At 35.7% G+C, this 21,659-nt stretch overlaps 2 protein-coding genes and 9 non-coding genes across 11 annotated transcripts; 9 read left to right on the plus strand and 2 right to left on the minus strand.

Moving 5' to 3' along the window:
* Positions 1–2,878: 2,878 nt before the first annotated feature.
* Positions 2,879–8,123, minus strand: LOC111810706 (putative plant SNARE 11). The gene is made up of 8 exons (XM_023697462.2): positions 7,390–8,123; positions 7,204–7,296; positions 5,614–5,707; positions 5,479–5,516; positions 4,979–5,067; positions 4,629–4,708; positions 3,396–3,620; positions 2,879–3,312 (listed from the first exon to the last, which is right to left on the minus strand). The coding sequence occupies exons 1-8, from the start codon at positions 7,464–7,466 to the stop codon at positions 3,223–3,225; spliced, it is 786 nt and encodes a 261-aa protein (XP_023553230.2). The 5' UTR covers positions 7,467–8,123; the 3' UTR covers positions 2,879–3,222.
* A 1,369-nt stretch (positions 8,124–9,492) lies between these two features.
* TRNAG-GCC (transfer RNA glycine (anticodon GCC)) lies at positions 9,493–9,563 on the plus strand. Its single transcript has one exon. It is a non-coding gene; the product is annotated as a tRNA-Gly (tRNA).
* A 3-nt stretch (positions 9,564–9,566) lies between these two features.
* On the plus strand, positions 9,567–9,653 carry LOC111810965 (small nucleolar RNA snoR114). The gene has a single exon (XR_002817480.2). It is a non-coding gene; the product is annotated as a small nucleolar RNA snoR114 (small nucleolar RNA).
* A 1,221-nt stretch (positions 9,654–10,874) lies between these two features.
* Positions 10,875–10,945, plus strand: TRNAG-GCC (transfer RNA glycine (anticodon GCC)). Its single transcript has one exon. It is a non-coding gene; the product is annotated as a tRNA-Gly (tRNA).
* Positions 10,946–10,955: 10 nt separating this feature from the next.
* Positions 10,956–11,041, plus strand: LOC147789595 (small nucleolar RNA snoR114). The gene has a single exon (XR_015411851.1). It is a non-coding gene; the product is annotated as a small nucleolar RNA snoR114 (small nucleolar RNA).
* A 1,171-nt stretch (positions 11,042–12,212) lies between these two features.
* Positions 12,213–12,283, plus strand: TRNAG-GCC (transfer RNA glycine (anticodon GCC)). The gene has a single exon. It is a non-coding gene; the product is annotated as a tRNA-Gly (tRNA).
* A 9-nt stretch (positions 12,284–12,292) lies between these two features.
* LOC111810967 (small nucleolar RNA snoR114) lies at positions 12,293–12,380 on the plus strand. The gene has a single exon (XR_002817482.2). It is a non-coding gene; the product is annotated as a small nucleolar RNA snoR114 (small nucleolar RNA).
* A 661-nt stretch (positions 12,381–13,041) lies between these two features.
* On the plus strand, positions 13,042–13,112 carry TRNAG-GCC (transfer RNA glycine (anticodon GCC)). Its single transcript has one exon. It is a non-coding gene; the product is annotated as a tRNA-Gly (tRNA).
* Positions 13,113–13,122: 10 nt separating this feature from the next.
* LOC147789596 (small nucleolar RNA snoR114) lies at positions 13,123–13,210 on the plus strand. Its single transcript, XR_015411850.1, has one exon. It is a non-coding gene; the product is annotated as a small nucleolar RNA snoR114 (small nucleolar RNA).
* A 2,478-nt stretch (positions 13,211–15,688) lies between these two features.
* Positions 15,689–15,776, plus strand: LOC111810966 (small nucleolar RNA snoR114). Its single transcript, XR_002817481.2, has one exon. It is a non-coding gene; the product is annotated as a small nucleolar RNA snoR114 (small nucleolar RNA).
* Positions 15,777–16,285: 509 nt separating this feature from the next.
* Positions 16,286–20,316, minus strand: LOC111810264 (uncharacterized). Its single transcript, XM_023696921.2, has 3 exons — positions 19,286–20,316; positions 17,720–17,978; positions 16,286–16,875 (listed from the first exon to the last, which is right to left on the minus strand). Exons 1-3 carry the CDS (start codon positions 20,092–20,094, stop codon positions 16,699–16,701), a joined length of 1,245 nt encoding a protein of 414 aa, XP_023552689.2. The 5' UTR covers positions 20,095–20,316; the 3' UTR covers positions 16,286–16,698.
* Between the last annotated feature and the right edge of the window lie 1,343 nt (positions 20,317–21,659).

The raw sequence follows: 21,659 nt of genomic DNA on the forward strand, positions 1-21,659 counted from the left end.
ATTGACTCAAAATCCTGCTTAATTTCTTGTATTCATACAAGCGCGGCGATTTGGGGGTTTTGTTTGTTTGATTCTACTTCAAATCAGTGGCTGACCTAATGTTTTACGATTCGGCACCTGTGTGTCCCGATGTTCCCATGCACCTCGACATTTCCTTGTATCCTCTGTAACACGGTGATGTTAATTACTTTTCGCTTCTAAAGGTGAAAATTATCTCCATATACTAATACAAGTCGTTCTAGCATTTTTTTTTTCCTCGGTCACGGTCACGAGCGTCTTATAAAAACACGTTTAACCACGAAGTTCCTATGATATTCTCTTTCCTATACACTGCTATTATTCGCCAATTGAGCGAGAGTTACTGAGCTGGAATCAAAAGTCGCGCTCGAGCAAGTTGAGGGATGAATGGCACGCATGCTGCACGTAGAAGGGTGCAGCTAGGCCCTCGGGAGTAGGGCGCGAGTGCACGTAGGCAGGGAGGTGCTAGACACAGGCACAGGAATTAAAGAGAAAAAACGCGTGGTTAGTTAAGGTTGCGGGAAAGCTCGACACCTTACTGATGATCAAAGGTTGAAATGGTCAAATTACACAAACAAATTAATAAGAGTCATATTTCTCATATACTAAAGTTGTTATTTTTCTTTATTCATTTTTGTCTTTTGTTTTTTGAGAATTTCAACGTTGTATTGGAACACGACACCCATTTGTTGGGGGAATTGTTTTCAAATGTCCTAGTTTCCAAGGAATCCTTGAATCATAAATACCCTTCCAATATTTGACGTGGGGAGGATTATTAGGAGTGGGTCCCACATTGGTTAATTTAGTGGAAGATCGTGCGGTTTATAAGTGATGAATACTATCTCCATTGGTATGAGGCCTTTTCGGGAGCCCAAAGCAAAGCCATGAGACCATTGTGGAGAGTCTGATTTCTAACATGATATCAGAGTCATGCCCTAAACTTAGCTATGACAATAGAATCCTCAAATATGGAGTATACTTTGTTCGAGGGTTCTAAAGAAAGGAGTCGTGTTCAAATATGGAACAAAGGGTGTACTTTGTTCGAGGGCTCTAAAGAAAGGAGTCGTGTTCAAATATGGAACAAAGGGTGTACTTTGTTCGAGGGCTCTAAAGAAAGGAGTCGTGTTGATATGTGGGGATAGTCTTCACTTTTAGAAGCCAGGAGTAATCAACGTGACCATGTCGCAGAGGAATGTTGAGGCACATAGGTGCCGAATTCATATTTTGATTTTTATATGAATTCTAGGCATGGGTCGTTACCCCAAATGACCTAAATCACATACGAGGTACACGATTTTTATAAAGAGAGTGAAGAGCACGAGGGCAGCAGGAGCAACACGACAGATGTGGTGTTCAATGGAGGCACGTGTCTGACTTTAATTAATTAAATAATTTCTAAAAAGTTTTGTCCAGCGTAGCGTGTCACGAACAGTAGACTAGTATCATGGTCAATTAAATTATTTTGAATTCTAATATATGATTGTCGTCTTCGTTTGAATTAATTGAAATCAACTCGATTATACATCTAACTCGAGAAATTTGCTCGTTCTTTTGAATTTACATGGCAGTATTAAATGAGACAACCAATCTCGATCCAAAATCAAAGTCTTTCCAGCGTTCTCTCACAAGAATTTCTAAAAATTAGTTCGAGAACGCATCATTTATAAGCAATTAATTTGATATCGTACAAGTATGGGGTGATATTGGCCCCATGCTAGAAGACTTTTGAAATAAACTAGAGGAGAAAAACTTTATGGACACCATTTTCTACAATTATTTTCTTTTTTAAAAAAATCAAGCTAATAATAAATGTGAAGGGTTTAATATATTTTTAAGTCTTTGAAAAAAAAAAAACTTCAAATTAAACGGATCGAAACACTATTAAACTAATCGAAAACTTCAAAAATACCCTTACGGTTAGTTTAATACCTTCAGTTTCAAAAGTACTTCGTTTTCGGTCTCTATGAACCAACAGAAACCAATCGGTCGTTTTTGGTGTCTCTATAAACTTACAGAAACCAATCGGTCGTTTTCGGTGTCTCTGTGAACTTACAGAAACCAATCGGTCGTTTTCGGTGTCTCTGTGAACTTACATAAACCGACCAGCCGTTTTCGGTGTCTCTATGAACTAACATAAACCAATCGGTCGTTTTCAATGTCTCTATGAACTTACAGAAACCAATCGGTCGTTTTCGGTGTCTCTACGAACTTACAGAAACCAATCGGTCATTTTCGGTGTCTCTATGAACTAAGAGAAACCAATTGGTCGTTTTCAGCATCTCTATGAACATACAGAAACCAATCTGTCGTTTTCAGCATCTCTATGAACATACAGAAACCAACCGATCGTTTTCAGCATCTCTGAACTAACAAAAACCAATCGGATGTTTTCAGTGTCTTTGAACTAACAAACCCAATCGATCGTTTTCGGTCTCTGAACTAACAGAAACCAATCGGTCGTTTTCGATATCTCTATGAACTTAGAGAAACCAATCGGTCATTTTTAATGTCTCTATGAACTTACAGAAACCAATTGGTCGTTTTCGGTGTCTCTATGAACTTAGAGAAACCAATCGGTCATTTTTAATGTCTCTATGAACTTACAGAAACCAATTGGTCGTTTTCGGTGTCTCTATGAACTAATAGAAACCGACCGGCCATTTTCGGTCTCTATGAACTAACGAAAACCGATCAATCATTTTCAGTGTCTCTATGAACAAAAATCGATCGGTCGTTTTTTGTGTTTATGAACTAACAGAAACCGATAGGTCATTTTCAATGATAGTTTGTGCCCGAGAATTATCTAATATACATTATCAGTGTGACAATAACATAAATAATAATTATGAATCCCCAAACATGAATGTAAAATGATAGAATATATGAGTGATTAAGATTTATACAGACAAAACCAAACATAAAAATCAATAAAATCTCAAGAACAGAACAGGACAGGACAGGACAAGAGACAATGAGAATGAATGTCAGTTGTAGGCGTAGGAAAGAACCTGGCTTGGCTGTCCCCCCCATGCTGCTTTGCTTTGCCTATCCTTCCTTCATTCATTCAGCCCCTACAGCTTATTATCTCACAAGCTACAAAAGGCTAGAACAAATTCACGTAGCTACCTAATTGTGCACAGCATTCCCAGAAGATCAAGTACGTTTCGGGATATGGACGATGATTCTTCTTTGTAACTCGGGGTTTTAACCGGAATTCCATAGCAGTTTTCGGCTCTGGGCGGGCGGTGCCAGCCCCGGGATGTCCTGAATGTCCTTGTTATTTGGATTCACCAGCTGAGGAGAAGTATAGAACCAGAATTGTTGAGCTAAATACAGAAAGAACGAATGAATGAATGAATGAGAGAATGGTAGGGTACCTTGACTATGATAATGGCAATGACACCAAGGACAATGATGAAGAGGAGGGCCATTATACACTTATCAGTTGCAATTTGTCTCCCTAATTCTTTCACCAGTTTTGAGGCTTTCTTAAGTGAGAAATGTATTGAGTCGAGCTCGTTCACTATCCTGCTCATTTGCTCCGTCTGTGCCTTCAGAGCTGCTGCGGTCTCTGTTCCTACGTTCACCGTCTCTTGAACTACCTATCACATTCATACAACAACCACCACATATCAGTCTATGTAACAGCTCAAGCCCACCATTAGCAGATATTGTCCTCTTTGGGATTTTCCTCACGGGCTTTCCCTCAAGGTTTTTAAAATGCATCTACTAGGGAGAGGTTTCCACACCCTTATAAAGAATGCTTCGTTCTCCTCCCCAACCGATGTGGGATCTCACAATTCACCCCCCCTTCAGGGCCCAGTGTCCTCGCTGATACTCGTTTCCCTCTCCAATCAATGTGGGATCTCACAATCTACCCACTTCGGGACCAGCGTCCTTGCTGGCACTCATTCCCTTCTCCAATCGATGTAGGATCTCACAATCTATCCCCCTTCGGGGCCCAGCGTCCTAACTGGCACACCGTTTGATGACTAACTCTAATACCATTTGTAACTGCTCAAGCCCACTGCTAGCAGATATTGTCCTCTTTGGGCTTTCCTTTTCAAAAGTAATTAAAATGTGTCTCCTAGGGAGAGGTTTCCACACCCTTATAAAGAATGCTTCGTTCTCCTCCCCAACCGATGTGGGATCTCACAATTCACCCCTCTTCAGGGTCCTGCGTCCTCGCTGGCACTCATTCCCCTTTCCAATTGATGTGGGATCTCACAATGCGTCCTCGCTGGCACTCGCTTCTCTCTTGATGTAGGATCTCACAATCCACCCCCCTTCAAAGCCCAGCGTCTTTACTGGCACACCACCCAATGACTGATTCTGATAACATTTGTAATAACTCAAGCCCACCGCTAGCAGATATTATCTTCTTTGGGCTCTCTCTCAGACTTCCCCTCAAGGTTTTTAAAACGTGTCTACTAGGGAGAGGTCTCCACACCCTTATGAAGAATAATTCATTCTCCTCCCCAACCGATATGAGATCTCACAGTCTATTTCAAAGCGTTAACAATCGGACAGTTTTGTTCATTCGAAATTTCCTCCCATGCAAAATCCAATAGAAAGAAAGCAGACATTTGATCTTTCAATGAAAAACTAACCTTTTTAGACCTCTCAATTGCTTCATCAGTCTCATCCATCATTTTGTTTCCCCTATCAACCAATTGTTGATTTGTCATATCTGCAATAACATATATAGCCTAATACATTAGTAAATTCAGCAGACATAATATAGATCATAGGCAAGCCCGGATTTGGTCGAACCCACCGATCGGTTTAGAAAACATTCAGAACCTATGCTGAAACCAACCAACATTTAGACCAAAACATTCAGGTTTTTGCCCATTTTAGTATCTCAGGCCTCAAGCTCATATTCACAGTCCTCAGTACAACAACAATATTCAAAGTGGTTTAAATCATGAACTAAATAACAAAAGCAAAGTACGCATACTTGAGGCTAGCAACACATTTTCTTCCCCATAATTTTCACCAGGTCCATCAAAGAGATCGATACGCTTGTTATCGAGAGTGCTTGCATGTCTGCATCAACAAACAAGCATTATGAACTGTTTCATATGTAAGCAGAGATGTACAATTCAACTGTTATAAGTGGAGTAAGGAGAGGAACCATGTAACGGCCCAAGTCCACCGCTAGCAGATATTGTCCTCTTTGGGCTTTCCCTTTCGGGATTCCCCTCAAGGTTTTTAAAACGCGTCTACTAGGAAAAGGTTTCCACACCCTTATAAAGAGTGTTTCGTTCTCCTCCCTACCCGATGTGGGATCTCACAAACCCGAGTCAAATGAAGAAAATAAGCTCGTAGAAGCAACCAAAAACATTTGTTTTATCTCACTCGAGATGAACAAAAGAAACGATTAGACAGGAAGAAGAGAGATATTCAGAAAGTCGAATGAAAACGAAAAGATTATCGATGGTAGATATTGAATCTTACTGCTTTTTAAGGGCAACATATGAGTTCAACTCTTTGATCTGCATAAAAATACAGAATAGTTAATAACAATGCACTACCAGCAAATAAGAAGGAAAAGAAGATTTCTTTAGAAAGACTTCAAAGTTTACATCTCACCATAGCCTGCTTCCTCTCACTAAGCATTTTATTAGTGTTCGAGTCATTCCCGCCTTCCAAATCCTTGACTTCTCGATCGAAATCTTTAATAAGCCTGTAAAGGAAACAAACAGAAAGTGTTCACCAAAAGAAACAGGAACAAGACAAAGGAAAAAGAGTTTTAATTAAAGATTAATGAAAGATACAGGTGAATTGTTTAATAGCATATTGTTGACTAAGTCCAGAAACTTCAAGATACATGAATAAAATGTACAGACTGCACAATGTGGTCTATCCATGAACTACAAAGGATTGTTAACAGGAAAAGATTAACATCAAATCTTATAGTTACATTTATTCGTTACCATCTATGCTGAGGGGTAGAGTAGAACATAAAAGAGAACAGTGATTTCAGGTACAAATTCAATGGGCTCCTCTCAAACAAGCAAGGCGTAAGACTTGAGATAGAATGTGTAACACCCTAAGCTCACCGTTAGCAGATATTGTTCTCTTTGGGCTTTTCCTCAAGATTTTAAAACTCGTCTACTAGAAAGAGGTTTTCACACCCTTATAAACAATGTTTCGTACTCCTCCCCAACTGATGTGGGATCTCACAATCCACCCCCTTCAAGGCCCAGCATCCTCGTTGGCACTCGTTCCTCCCTCCAATCGATGTGGGATCTCACAATCCACCCCACTTCGAGGCCTAGCATCCTCGTTGGCACACCGCTTCGTGTCTAGCTCTGGTACCATTTGTAACAACCCAAGCCCACCGTTGTTCTCTTTGAACTTTCCCTTTCGGGCTTCCCCTCAAGGTTTTAAAACGCGTCTACTAGGGAGAGGTTTCCATACCCTTATAAAGATGTTTTGTTCTCCTCCTCAACCGATGTGGGATCTCACAGAGTGAGACCTGAATTTGTATATCATTTAAATTATAATCAAGAATTACTAAGCATAATGATGTATGAAAGTACAAAAAGTATATATACATATAAAGACATCTATCCATTGTCACCTTCTTAAATAAAGATTATAAAAGTTCATTCTCAACATCATCACTTTATCACTAATAGGGTCCACATACTTTTAAAAAAAATTGTCATCCACGTTAATCAAAACCTAGGCAGTGAAAGTAGTAAAGCTTGAAAGTGGAATATTACACACACAAGGAAGCTTTACATCTTTTAGGAAACTAGGGATTCATATTATTCTTCTAGTGATCATTGATCTTCAATGTGTTGATGGAGAAACAAGCATTTTCTGTAAGAGACATGACGCTCTGGCTCTCATGATCCAAAGAGGGCATTCGTTCCGAAACGGATAGTTTGAACCTTGCCTCGAGGCGAGCCTAGAGGGAATGTGTTCTAAGACATTTGCTTCAACCAATCAGAGCACATGTAACACACAATCGGGTTGATCACGCAACGGATCTCTATCTCTCTCCGGAGAGAGATGTGAAGCCCAACAGAGGTGGAGAGATTAAAACTCATAAACACCATCTGATAGAACTTGAATTATTGGAAAAACTTCCAAAGTTTGAAAACAAAACGAAGAGAATATATGCAGACACCATGGAAATTACAGAACAAAGAAAGAATCAGATGCTTATACCTCTTACATTCTCGCATCTTATCAGTCAACTCTTCCAATTGTCTACTCCGCCTGTTTGTGTCCTTAATCTTCTCCAACTTCTGAAATCCATTTCTGTAGTTATAACAAAAACAGAGCCAAACAAGAGATTTAAGCTCATAAAACAATCTCAGTTTCTAGAACAGAACGAAATCGAAGAATCCTTACGACAAAGCTCGGAGGATATCATTGATTTGCCCCTCGATATCTGCAAGCTCTTCGCTGATCGAAGCTAAGGAATCCATCTTCAAATTCAAACCTCAAAGAAACAAAATTCACCGATTCTTGTCCTCCTCAGAGATTAAGGCACATTACAAGCATTGCAACAGCTAAAATCTGCAAAGTTTCCTCGAGATCTTAAGCACCCACCTCCCAAAATTCTAAGAATCCGATTAATCGATGTCAATGGCGAAAAACCCAACAAAAGAATACAATCAGATCATCACCATTTCACACATTCCTCATCTCTCGCAAACACCGAATTGAAAAAACAAATCAAAAACTTAAAAACCTCAGCCAACAGATCCAAAAAAAGAATCAGCTACAAATAAACCCAGATTCAATGAAACCCGAATTCAGATAGATCTGAACAATGCAGGCCGAGATAGCGATCTAAACAAACCCCAACAACCAAATCCTTTCAGATTCTTCCCCTTAAATGGAACACGGAAGAACAAAAAACAGCTCCACCTCGTGATTTACACAAAAACCTCCATGTATTGTACAGAAATAACATGAATTTGATTGGTTTTTTTAGTCTTCTAAGATTTACAATTGAATGGTACAAAATCAGGGGGTTGTTGGGTATATGTTTTTTTCCTGGAATTCGAAGGTCTTTGCGTTCACAGAGGGGAAGAAGGGGAAGGAGGGGGCGAAGGGGGGGGGGGGGTTTTGGCTCTCAAAAACCAGAGGCGACGAAGTTTTTATTTATTTATTTTTATTTTTTTTTTTTCAAGAAAAATAAAATTTTGAATCTTTTCTTTTCGGTCCCGTAATTTTTGGCCAATAAATAATTAGAATGGTTGTTTTTATTTTTTGGGTCAGAATTCAAAACCAGTCGCACAAAATAACACGTAGCTCCACGCGCTTCCTTTTTCCTGTGAAGCTAACTAAATTAATTCAAAAAAATATAAATATCCCAATTTTTTTTTTAAAAAAATTTAAAAATACCCTTATTTTATTTTATTATTATTATTAGTATCGTGTTTTAATACCCTTAATTTATATATATATATATATATAAAGTTGTTAACGTTAATATATGGACAGAAACTATCTATTTATCCCTCGAGGGTATTTTTGACCTTTCACTAATTTAAAGATATTAATGAAATTTTTTTAAGTTAAAATGATATTTTTAAGACATTTTGTAAAAAAACACGTGTATTGTTGGTAAAATTACTTAATTGTTAATTTCTACTTTAATCAAACAAAGATTTAGTACGAAGATTTTTGCATTACTTTTCATTAAAATTAGTTGATGAATTAATGAAAGTTAAACAGTGGTAGTATTGATCGAGCATGCGAGATAACGTTGCTGAGCATGTAAAGAAGTGTCTAGGACGAAAGATATAATTTTGTTTGCCGGAAGTGATAAGATAAGGAATCACTACAAGGGGAGTAAGATTAGGATTACCTTGTTGATCGAATATCTCAAGGCAATAACATTGTTTGAGATTCGAATCACTCCACAAGCAAGATCGATCATGTCTAGCTTGAATGATTCTTGTTGATCAAGAACACTTGTTTGAGATTCGAATAACTCTACAAGCTAGATTGATCATGTCAAGTTTGAATGATTCTACCGGCAACCATTGGGCACAAAGAAACTTAGCCATTGGGCACAAATACTTCTTTTACTATATTTTACAAGTCTGCTTACAAATACAACATACATGGCTTTATATAACCTCAAAATGAAATTACTAAAGGCATTACAAGAGTGGTAACATTCATACTTAAGGACCATAATTAACCATTATGTAATTGTAACCTAAAATAAATCAAAAAGTCTTAAAAAACAATAATTCTAAATTACTCTAAATTGTAATCCACCCGAAATTTATAACAATCAAACTTCATTTCTCTTCAATGTGGCATGAATTGCAACATCTTTTGATAATTTTGACAACATTTTCTTTACATCTTCATTGAAGTATATTGTATGGTTCATATAAGTAGGAATAGAAATACTAAAAAATTGAACAAAGCAATTTGAAAATTATTATTAACATTAAACATTAATATAAAATATATCATAACGATCAAAAAGCACCAGTGGTCTAGTGGTAGAATAGTACCCTGCCACGGTACAGACCCGGGTTCGATTCCCGGCTGGTGCATCCATGCAGTGAAGAATTAGCGCTAATTGTGAACTGGGTCGATCACAACCGTCTGATATTCTGACGAGGCTACTAAGCGCATCAGAGCAGGACTTTTTATTTTTGCTTTTTTATTTATAATGAGAAAATTTTACTTATTTTAATGGAATTTTATTTATATTTTTCTAAAAATATCAATCTCATCCACATTTTATTCATATCTTTATGAGTTTGTCGACATTGCATCCTAGCCCATGTGTCGGAGGTTCATATATGCACCCGCTATCTAGTACGATATCCGTAAATGATTTAAAATTGACACGAGATGATCCATGCTTCAATAAAACTTGGATGGATGGATGTTCAGGATGTCTCATTGATATGATCGACTCAAAGGCCAGTTCTTGGTAGATATATTCGAGTGAGCTATGAAGACCAATGACATCTCGAGATTTGGGATGACATGATGATGTGTAAGTCGTGTTGTTGAGAACCAAGATGACAAAACGAGATGTAACATTACACATGAGAGACGTTGGCCTAAAGTAGATGCAAGGTTGAGTTAGATGATTTGGCTTAGTATAGAGACAAGTCGATTAGAGTCCAACTAATTGAACATGCATGGGCAGTGTGTGTGGCCAAACAAATTTAGATTCTGCATGAGTTGTGTTCGGTTGGCAAAGATAAACCTTGCCTAATATCCGATGAAGCTACAAAGTCAAGTGAAAAATGAAAATGAGGGTTGGGTTCACCTCTAGGTTTGTCATGGGCGTGCGAAGATCATGACATCACACCATTAAAAGTGTACGACCGTGAAAAAATTACTCATGCACCGGTTACTTTGACGTGCAATCAATATTTGAAATGCTCCAATTCCATCCATTATTAATTTTTACTACAAACTTTCAATTTTATTAAATTTTAATAAAATATCTAGAAAAGATATTATTAAAATAAGATAATAATTGAAAATATATAATATATTTAAAAGCAATTAAACATAATAGATATAAAATGTTTAAAAAATATATTGTTAAAATTTGACACTTATGGAAAATATAAAAGTATTTAAATATTAATGGAATTTATAAGAATGTTGATGGATATTTCAAGAAGAATCTATGGTCTAGTGGTAGAATAACACCCTGTCACGGTATAAACTTGGGTTTGATTCCCAGTTGACGCAACAGTTAGTTTATGAAAATTTTTGTATTACTACTTTTCGTTAAAGTTAGTTAGTGAATTAACGAAAGTTGAAAATATATAAAATATTAAGAATTTTATCGGAAATAATTAGAAACTTTAGAAAAATGAAGATCATTTAATCAAGAAGCACCAGTGGTCTAGTGGTAGAATAGTACCCTGCCACGGTACAGACCCGGGTTCGATTCCCGGCTGGTGCATTCATATATTCTGCGATGATGAATTAGCGCTGATTGTGATCTGGGTCGATCACAGCCGTCTGATCATTCTGATGAAGCTTTAGCGCATCTGAGCTTGAAGTAAATTTTTTGAAATAATTTTTTCATTAGACACTAGTTGAAAATATATAATATATTTAAGAAAAAAGATTTAGAAAATGTTTTTAAATAATATAAACAAAGCTAATAGTACCTTGTCAAAGTATAGATTAGTGCTTCTAATTGTGTTGCAATGAAGAATTTAAATGGCTTCAATGAATCGTTAGCATCACGAGCACTATTTGCAACATTTTACTTGAGTAAAAGTAGGCTACGAGTAGAAGGTGGTTTGTGAAGGTCAATGAAGGCTAGGAATAAAAACCACGAGGGAGGAAAGGAAGGTGAGACTCAGATTGGAGAAGATCTCGACAACGATCTACCTGAAGAAGTTGCTGATAGCTACATTGTAAGTCTCTTCCCTTCAAAAGCACAACATGTAGTATATTTCATTTTAGATATATTGTAATATGAAATCAACCCAGAGGAAAGTATGAAATGAATTACTTTGATGATCAAGATCAAGAGTAAATAAAACTCTGTTCTAAACTTGTGATTCAACATTTTGAATAAAGAAAACTCGTGATTTTGAATAAAAACATTGTATAGTCGATATTTTAATTGTTCTCACTGTGATACATATATTTACATACATATATATATATATATATATATATATGCAAAATTTTATATAATAAATTAGTGGGGTTATGAATTTTTTTAAAATATTTTTATTAATTATCAGATATTGAAGGACGTGGAAAATACAACACCCATCTAAATTAATGATTAAAATCGACGTGATTTAATTTTTACGGTCAAAATTAATAGAAGTTGATAAGTCTAGGAATAAAAATAAAAAAGAAAAATAAGATTAAAATTTACCCTAAAAACAATTGTATTATTCAAAAGTAAAAAATAAATAATTAGAAAGGGAAATGACATCTCAATATTAGCAATATACTGTTTAAATAAAAAGATTAAATAAATTTGCTTTAAAAAAAATAGAAAAATATTAAGAAGTTGTAATTATGTCTATAAAAATAAAACAAAATAAACAATTTGTGACATACAATTATACATAGTATATATAAAATATTTAGAAAATTTACTGTTAAAATTAGGCATTCATTGAAAAATACAAAACTATTAAAAAAATTTATCAGGAAATATAGCTGTTTAAAAAATCATATGATGATGAATAAATCAAGAAGCACCAGTGGTCTAGTGGTAGAATAGTACCCTGCCACGGTACAGACCCGGGTTCGATTCCCGGCTGGTGCATCCTGGTTCTTGCAATGAAGAATATTACGTTAAATGTGATCTGGGTCGATCACAACCGTCCGATATTCAGACGAATCAAATTAGCGCATCAGAGCAAGATTTCTATTTTTATTTTTTATTAAAAATTTTTTTATTAAAAAATCTAGAAATCTTGTTTCTTTATTAATTTTACATATTTTTTATTTATATTTAGTTAGAGCATATATAAAATATTTAAAAATTTTATTATTAAAATTAGACATTAATTGAAAATATATAAAATAGTTTTTAAATAATGTTTATAATTAGTTCCAAGGCACCAAAGATTTAGTGGTAGAATAGTACCTCGTCATGGCATAGACTTGGGTTTGATTATAGTTCATCCGTTTGCTTGCCATGAAGAAATAAGCATACCTGCAACCGTTCTTATTTCTTTTTTAAGTAAAAATTCTCTCATAAACACTAAAATCATAGGTTTACATTTGGTATCATTCTTATTCGTTTCACCAACTTTTCTCTTCTGAAGATTTTTGCATTGCTTTTTATTCAAATTAATTTATAAATTAGTGAAATTGAATGACGGTACAACGACCGTTATACAAAACAGTATATTAACCAAATAAAATAAAGGAAATTGGATAACATATTTAATAAAACGAATACATTAATATTTAGAAAATATATTATTAAAATTAGACGGTAGTTGAAAATATGTAATATGTTTAAACATTTAGAAATATTTTAACAAAATTGGTAAATGACGATAAAAAATTCAATAAGCACCAGTGGTCTAGTGGTAGAATAGTACCCTGCCACGGTACAGACCCGGGTTCGATTCCCGGCTGGTGCATCCGTCTGTCCTGCGATGATGAATTTAGCGCTGATTGTGATCTGGGTCGATCACAACCGTCTGATCATTCTGACGAAGCTATCAGCGCATCTGAGCTTGACTTTTTGTATTTTTTAATTAATAAAAAATATTTTCATTTTTTATTTTAGCAAGTTGCAATGAAATGGAGTGGCTGGGATTGGAAAATGCAACTTTCTAAATTCGGATCAACTCGTACAATAACTTAAACATATGATTGGTTTATTTCAAAAGTTGAAAAGATATTTTAAAAGCATCAAAATCCTTTTCGTCATTTCCATGGATTGGGGTCGTCTAATTCAACCCTAATTGGTACACAGAGCTCGAACATCTGTGATCAACTTTAAAAATAGTGGACTTTCACTATGTGGTAAAAATCAAAATCTTGATCTTATCCAAAACTATGAAATAAGATATATTTCCACTCTATGACTTTGATCACCCTTTCCAGAAAAGTCGATGTTGACTTAAATTTTATAACCGAGTAGGTCAAAAGATAGGGTTCTTGATTAGGTACCTCGTCCTGGCGCTTTTTGAGCGACCCTTTCTTTCAGTTGAGCCTCTGCAATTGCCCTAATGCGGGCTGGATATCTTTCCCTATACACATCCATATCGAGTTCGAGAGCCTCCTTATCGACCTTCTAGAGAGAATACTGATGGAATAAGTGTTGGCTTTTTGGCCCTTTATCTCACTCTAATTAATTTCAATCAATTAATTGATGTTTTGATGATAACAAACCTACTTTTTAATTATTAACTATTTTCAGTATTTTGAACTGTCCACAGTATAAGGTCGGGAATAACAATTTCAACGACTTTTCAATTACTCAAATCAGAGCTAAAACAAAGAAATTACAGTCTAGACAACATACCCGACGTGATGATGTGGCAGCAAAATCAAAATGATGGACAAATCAAAATATATCAAAGTATGACATTTATGATTTTGGGAGAGTAACAAATGGTGGAGTTTTTCTTATTATTATATTTTTAAACAAAGTTATTTTTACAAAATATAAATTTGAATCTAACCGTTACTCACATCAATTATTATTATTATTATATTATATTATTATATTATTATATTTTAAAATTTTGGTAGTTACTCATATAGTTTTTATTATTATTATATTATTATATTTATAATAAATTTTGAATTTCATTTGACCGTTACTCACATAACTTTTTATTATTACTATATTATATTACTATTATATTAAAATTTTGAAATAAATGAATTTAGAAAATTTTCTTATTTATTTACTTTTAATCTCCACCTTCCATTATTCCTAACACAATCCAATGGTTAATATTAATTCCTACATTTTGCCTTTTTTCTTCTCTATATAAACTCATCTTCCCCACATTTTAAAATACACAACTTACATATATGCTCCAATCCTCATTTGTTCAAAGTCTCCATTGTTTGTTGCTCTCTCCAAGCTTACAAGTTTATTTCTTTTCATCTTATTCTTGAGAGGGATTATTATTGTATTGTGAGGAAATAGTTGTGAGTATCCCAAATTGTAAATCTACTCTTTGAGAGAGTTGTGGTGTGTTATTATCAAACTTAAATACTTGTATCGGTTTGATCCTGCGCCGTGGAAAGGATTGAGTTTGCTCTTGAACTCGTAAAAAGAGCGGTGTAGCGGTTTGGCTCTGATCCGTGGAAAGAGTCGGGAAAGTTCTTTATTCAAATTCCCAAGAGGCGCTTGGGGAGTGGAGTAGGTCGAGTTTGACCGAACCACTATAAAACTACGGTGTCATTTTCTCTTAACTCTTTCCTATTTAATTTCAAGATTATTATTGTGATTTATTACATGTTCTACTTGATTATTGTTTTGACTTGAATTATTTTGTTCTAGTAATTATCATCTACTTATTTGTAAAAAGTTTCATCATTAGAAAAATTAATCACGTTTAAACACTTTTATCGTAAAAACCCTATTCACCCCCCCCCCCCCCTCTAGGGTTGCCATACCGATCCAACAATAAGAAGTTTTATCAGAAAGGTTAAGATTGGACAAGAAGGTGAGGAAGGCTATGACCCGAGCCAGTATAATCCTTCACAATTTATCTAGTCAAATTCTCTCATTCTTACACGAAGATCCCAGAAGTGAAATGACCAGTGTTATAGTTAAAGTAAGGAAAATCTTAATTATATAATTGAAATTAGTGAATTTACAAGTTTTTGTTATTTTTTTTTTTATTAAATGGTTTGAAAGGCGGTAGATAATATAATACCATCTAATTTAATGATTAAATTTGATTTTAGGGTAAAAACTAATATAAGTTGATAAGTGTAGGAATAAAAATAAAGATTAAAATTTACCCTAAAAACAATTATATTATTAAAAAGTAAAATGAAATAAATAAACAATTTGTGACATACAATTATTCACAGTAGATATAAAATATTTAGAAAATATATTATTAAAATTTTAAGAATTTTATAAGGAATGATCAATAAATCAAAAAGCACCAGTGGTCTAGTGGTAGAATAGTACCCTGCCACGGTACAGACCCGGGTTCGATTCCCGGCGGTGCATCCATTTGTCTTGCAATGAAGAATTAAGTGCCTACAGTGATCTGGGTCGATCACAACCGTCCGATCATTCTGACGAAGTTTAGAGCGCATCTGAGCTTGACTTATTTTTTATTTTTTATTAATAACTTTTTTTTTTGCATTTTAATTACAAACTCAACACTGTAATTAGTGTTTTATTTTATTTATATTTCCAAGACGATTTTTTTTTTTTTTTTTTTTTTTTTTTTTTTTTTTTGTAAAATTTAAAGCAACAATCGTTGTAAGTTTAGAATTTTAAAATAATAGATTAAAAATAATTTTTAATCCTTAAATATGTTGGAAGTAATAATTCATAGCGTTTAAAGTCTAAGTCGTTGTATAATAATTCTCATCACCAGAGCTATAACCGTGTTCGTTTCACTTCTTTTTCAGGTTTGAAGGAAAATCAAAACAGAGAAGTATCGTTTTCCTTTACAAAAATCCTACCTATATATGAGAGCCTCAAGAATTCACTTGCACGTACTTCAACTATTCTCATGAAACAATCGGATGACTATTATATTTGATCGTGTCAAGAAAACTTTGGGAGGATGAACTCGAAAGGGAGTCGAAACGAAACACAAGGAAGTGGAGAAGGCATAGAGCCCAGAGCTCAGGCTGATTTTCACTATACAACAACAACATAATATTGTCAGCAGCATAGTTCCATCCTTCATCTCTACTGCTATACATATAATTACTTACAAAAAGCTCAACTCTAGCAGTCTTCTCGTTTTCGGTTCAACTCATTCTATGTACAATAAGAGAGAGAGAGAGAGAGAGCGAGATGGGAATAAACCTATCGGCTCCTCGATCGGTCGTTCGTCCTGCACGGCGGTGCAAGTGATCCAGGCAGGTACCTTTCAATTGTAAGAGCCTAATAGGAGGGTAAAGAATTTAGAACAAAAATGAACATCCATTTACCAGCGTTTCCCGTGGCTTCTACCCTTTTGGAAAAGCATCGTGCTGGAAAGGTCGTCACTACATACAGGACGTTTAAGATCAGACCAGTAAGATTGGTGGGTTGGTGTAGGTTTCTTGATCCATTTGTTTCTGGACAGCCTTCACAGCTGCAACTCTTGCTGCGTTTGCTGCTTTATTAGCAGCAGCTGCAGCTTTGTTAACTCTTTCGTCCACCCTTCCTGCATCAAATGCTTTCTCTGCAGCTCTCCTTGCTTCCTGCTCCAGTGACGACACTCGGTTAACATAATTGTTACGTATACATTCGTTACTATCGAGTTTGAAACGAATGAACAGTATTGTGCTTTCTTTTTTACCCATAGGCTATATCTAATCATGAAGTATCATCAGAATATAAAATGATGAATCATGTTAGAGGGCTTGAGTGTGTTTAAAAGAGTAACATACACTTTGAATCTACGCCAACACTTGAGACTTGCTACTTCTTAAGTCTACTGGATTTCAGATTAGTTTCCATAGCTATCAGCAATGAACTAAAATCAAAAGTTCAACTAACAAAAAGGTCGATTTATAGGTCAGGCTCTTACACGCATGGAAGAGCGAACATGTAACAGTCCAAGCCCACCGCTAAGAAATGTTTCGTTCCCCTCTCCAACCGATGTAGGATCTCACAATCCACCCCTCTTGGAGGGCCCAGCATCCTCGCGAGCACACCGTCCGGTGTCTGGCTCTGATACCATTTGCAACAGTCTAGGCTCACCACTAACAATTGTTCGCTTTGACCCGTTACATAACGCCGTCAGCCTCACGATTTTAAAACACGTCTGCTAGGGAGAGGTTTCCACACCCTTATAAGGAATGCTTCGTTCCCTTCTCCAACCAATGTGGGATCTCACAAAACAAGACACACGAGTGAATTACTATTTTATATATGCCCCCCATGTTAGTTACTATGTGGACTTATTTTGAGATATTGAGTGTGATATATATAGGGGAGCACATTAGAGACAAAGGGGGTATTATCCTTAAACAATAGAAATAAGTTCTATCAGAATCTTTAGGTTCCAATATTCTTCACTAAAACAAACAATAAAGAGTTTACCTGGACTGCAGCGAGAACCTTAGCATGGCTGACAGCATAAGAAGACCCTGGATGGCTACTTTCAAGACTGGGCACATCAAGAACACCATTTTGCCAATGACCAGACTGTGTCTCTCCATTCCTAAAAGTGTACATACCAAGCCCTTGCCTATTTCCTTCGTGCCAAGCTCCCTCGTAACGATGTCCATTGCCAAACCGATAAACTCCAAAGCCATGCATCTTGTCTGCAAAATACTCTCCTGCATACGTATCTCCGTTTCTGCATTGTGAGATATTATAACAGTCATCAACCTCTAGTAAGTTCAAAGTTCTAGGAAATCAGATGCATAAACCACTGGAGGTATCTCAAATAGAATCTGTTATTACTTTTCGACTAAACCTGATAGGTGTTTTTTTTAAATCTGACTTCAATAGCACAGAGTAACTGAGAAGTTTGGTAAGAAACAGGCAGCAGTTTGTTCCCTCCTTTTGGGATAAATCTAATGATTCACATTGACATTAGAAAACAATGTACAAGACAACACCAAATAATAAATCTCCTTACGAATAAAAACAGTATAAGTTCATCTATTCAAGAGACAGATTCACAATCCATACAAGAACAGTATTATTGAACTCTTCTCTTGAGTAAAAAATCAAGAGATGAGTACCCAACTACTTTGGCTATTAGCCGAAGCCCGACTGTTAGCAAATATTGTTTTCTTTGGGCTTTCCCTCAACGTTTTTAAAATGCATCTGCTAGGGAGAGGTTTCCACACCCATATAAAGAATGCTTTGTTCTCCTCCCTAACCGATGTGGGATCTAACAATCCACCCCTCTTCGGGGCCCAGCGTCCACGCTAGCACTCGTTCCCCCCTCTCCAATCGATGTGGAGTCTCACAATATCTGTTAGCGGTGGGCTTGGGCTATTACAAATGGTATCATAGCCAGACACCGGGCGGTGTGCCAACGAGGACGTTGAGCCCCAGAGGGGCATAGATTGTGAGATCTCACATTGGTTTGGGAGGACAACAAAGCATTTTTTATAAGAGTGTGGAAACCTCTCCTTAGCCGACGCGTTTTAAAAACCTTGAAGGAAAACCCGAAAGAAAAAGCCCAAAGAGGACAATATCTATTAGATTGATGATTCCAGAAACTATTTTCAAGCTAGAGAAGAGAGATAACTCACGAGGAAAATAGTAATATAACATGATCTTCCCTTTCCAAGAGATGAAATCACAATTCACAATTAGACAAGTGAATGTGGACAATCAAAGGAGAAGTTCTTACTTCATAGATGGAAAAGATCTACCACAGTTTCCTAATAAGTTCTGCTTTGAATGCATCTGAATAATTAAGCTAAAAAGGAAAACAAAACAAAACAAAACCAAGACATAAACTCATAAACAACAAGCTAGAAACACTTTGATAAATGATAACAAACACTAGCCACTCCCACACCCCATCAACAAATAGGAGAAACAGAGATAACCATCTCCAAATGAGCAAAATGCAGATATCCAACAAGAACACAGATAAAATAAACACAGAATGATTCTCAAGATCCAAAACTTCAAGGAAATTACCTATAATGGTAGTGACCCAATCCATGTTTGACACCCCACTTGAACTCCCCAACATAGCGGCTCCCATCTTGACAAGTATGAACTCCAGAACCATGGCACTGGCCATTAGACCACTCCCCAGCATAGACATCCCCTGTGTAGAATCTGTAAATCCCAATTCCATTCCTCAAGCCTTGTCTGTACTGGCCACGGTACCTACTCCCTTTCGCCCATGTCTCTACGCCATACCCATCATACTTCTCATCAATCCAATCGCCTTCATACCTTCCACTCATATGGTAGTGATAAACCCCACTACCCGAGCACCTCCCTTGATGAAATTCCCCCTCGTAAACGTCGCCATTACTGTAAACTTTCACCCAAGAACCCGACATCAACCGTTTCTCCGATTTGGGGTTCGACCCGATCGACCAACGAACATTGGAAACAGCCTTCGTCGCAGCAGAAGATGAGAACGACGCGTTAATTGGAGACGATCGAACAAGAAACAAACGAATCAAAGAAGGGAAACGAGGGACTGCAAGATTGAGAAAAATCAGAGCCGCAATGGAGAAGAAAAGTACGACAAACAACTTGAGAGCAACAGAACGACGAGGATTCGAAAGAAAAAAGTAAATGAACGGCAAAGAGAGGAGGAGGATTAATCGCGAGTGAACTCGAAGCAACTCGCGACAACGAAAATGGCGGAAGATTTGAGAAGCCAGTGATTTCGTAACGAAAGGGAAAAACGGAAATCGCAATAGCAGAGAAGTGGTTTGGGTCATGGAAAATCCTTCGTAGAACTCAGGGAAAAGCTTTGAAAACGCCATAGACGGGCAAACCGAAGTGGATTCTTCATGAACGGATTCTTCTCAAAGCCGAATTCAGAAACGGATGCTGGTTTGTTCAATGATTGAAGAAGGGTATAATATTTCCGGAATCAAAGCCTCTTCTTACCTCCGTCGATTCTGTGGGAATGAGATCGATCCAAATAACTGCAAAAGTTTCTGCAAATTTTGTATGAAATGGTATCGCTGGTTTTGTATCTGCAAAAGAACTAGAAGACGAAACCAGATGATGCAAGAACAGTGACCTTTTTTGTAATTACTGAAAATGCCATTTCCCTTTTTTATTTTTTTTTCTTTTTTCATTAAATTACAACTTTAATACTTTCAAATTTTTATAAATATTTTAATTTCGCATTCAATACATATTAAATATTAATTTACATTAAAAAGTCTGATTTTTTTTTTTTTTTTTTTTTTGTTCCCTTCCGTTGAATTTTTTAAAAATCGAAAAATTCGGATCAGTTCGTAAGTTGACATTTGGCAGTTTTGTCAACCAACGCAACGTCGGGCAGTTAGTCAACTCGACCAACTCGAAAATAGAGTTACAATTCAATCTTACCCTACCGTACTTTTTAAGAATATTTGACGTTTGGAACCAATATTGATGTCGTGACTTGTGAATGATTGATATTTGAATTTTATGATATTTTAGTTATTAATCTAACGTGTGTATTGTGGATAATTATGATTTTTAAAAAATATTAAAAAAAAAATTGAATTGGGTTGAGCAGGGTTGCATACTCTATTTGAATTGCTAAGCTCATCCACCCGACCAACCGAAAACTTTTAGAAACACGTGACTATGAGCTCGTGTCGGAAACGTTGATGGGGATTAAAATGAAAATTTAACAGTGAAAATTTGTCAATGAAAAATTTACATTAAAAAATTATGTTGGGTTTGATTTTTTTCTAGTTCAGTTGAATTTTTGAAACATCGAAAAATTCGAATCAGTTCATAAGTTGACATTTGGTAGTTTTGTCAACGAACGCTATGTTGGGCAGCTAGTCAACCCGACCAACTCAAAAATAGAGTTACAACTCTATTATACCCTACCTTACTTTTTAAGATTATTATGAATATTAAGAATATTTTACGTTTGAAACCAATGGTAGTATCGCGTGACTTATGAATGTTTGATATTTGAATTTCACGACATTTTAGGGCTGGGGTTGCAAACTCTGTTTGAATTGATAAGCTCATCAACCCGACCAACCAGAAACTTTTAGAAACACGTGACTATGAGCTCGTGTCGGAAACCTTTCGTGGAGATTAAAATGAAAATTTAACAGTTAAAATTTGTCAACGAAAAATTATTGTATAATTAAATTATTATTTTAGTAATATAAATATATTAATACATGCATAATGCTACCTAGACATTAGCCCACTAGAAATAAATAAAGTTATTAATTAAACATTTTGAATTTTGGTGATGGAGAAATTAATTTTTCTTTTATAATAATAAATATTATTTACGAAAAATATTTTAATTTTAATAATTTCTAGTGGAAGAAACTAAATTGAGAATTTAAAAAATATACAATTC

The sequence above is a fragment of the Cucurbita pepo genome, chromosome 14 (assembly GCF_057944985.1).
Source record: "Cucurbita pepo subsp. pepo isolate OVF chromosome 14, ASM5794498v1, whole genome shotgun sequence".
NCBI classification, from domain to species: domain Eukaryota; kingdom Viridiplantae; phylum Streptophyta; class Magnoliopsida; order Cucurbitales; family Cucurbitaceae; genus Cucurbita; species Cucurbita pepo.

Bases quoted from the DNA above. Each gene is read 5' to 3' on its own strand.
- LOC111810706 (XM_023697462.2), bottom strand. From the start codon at position 7,466: ATGGATTCCTTAGCTTCGATCAGCGAAGAGCTTGCAGATATCGAGGGG. The intron at 7,297-7,389 runs GTAAGGATTCTT...TTATAACTACAG, and splicing joins GATATCCTCCGAGCTTTGTC to AAATGGATTTCAGAAGTTGG. The intron at 5,517-5,613 runs GTGAGATGTAAA...ATTTTTATGCAG, and splicing joins GTGAGAGGAAGCAGGCTATG to ATCAAAGAGTTGAACTCATA.
- LOC111810264 (XM_023696921.2), bottom strand. From the start codon at position 20,094: ATGGCGTTTTCAAAGCTTTTCCCTGAGTTCTACGAAGGATTTTCCATG. The intron at 17,979-19,285 runs GTAATTTCCTTG...CTCACAATGCAG, and splicing joins TTGGGTCACTACCATTATAG to AAACGGAGATACGTATGCAG. The intron at 16,876-17,719 runs GTAAACTCTTTA...TCACTGGAGCAG, and splicing joins AGGTTCTCGCTGCAGTCCAG to GAAGCAAGGAGAGCTGCAGA.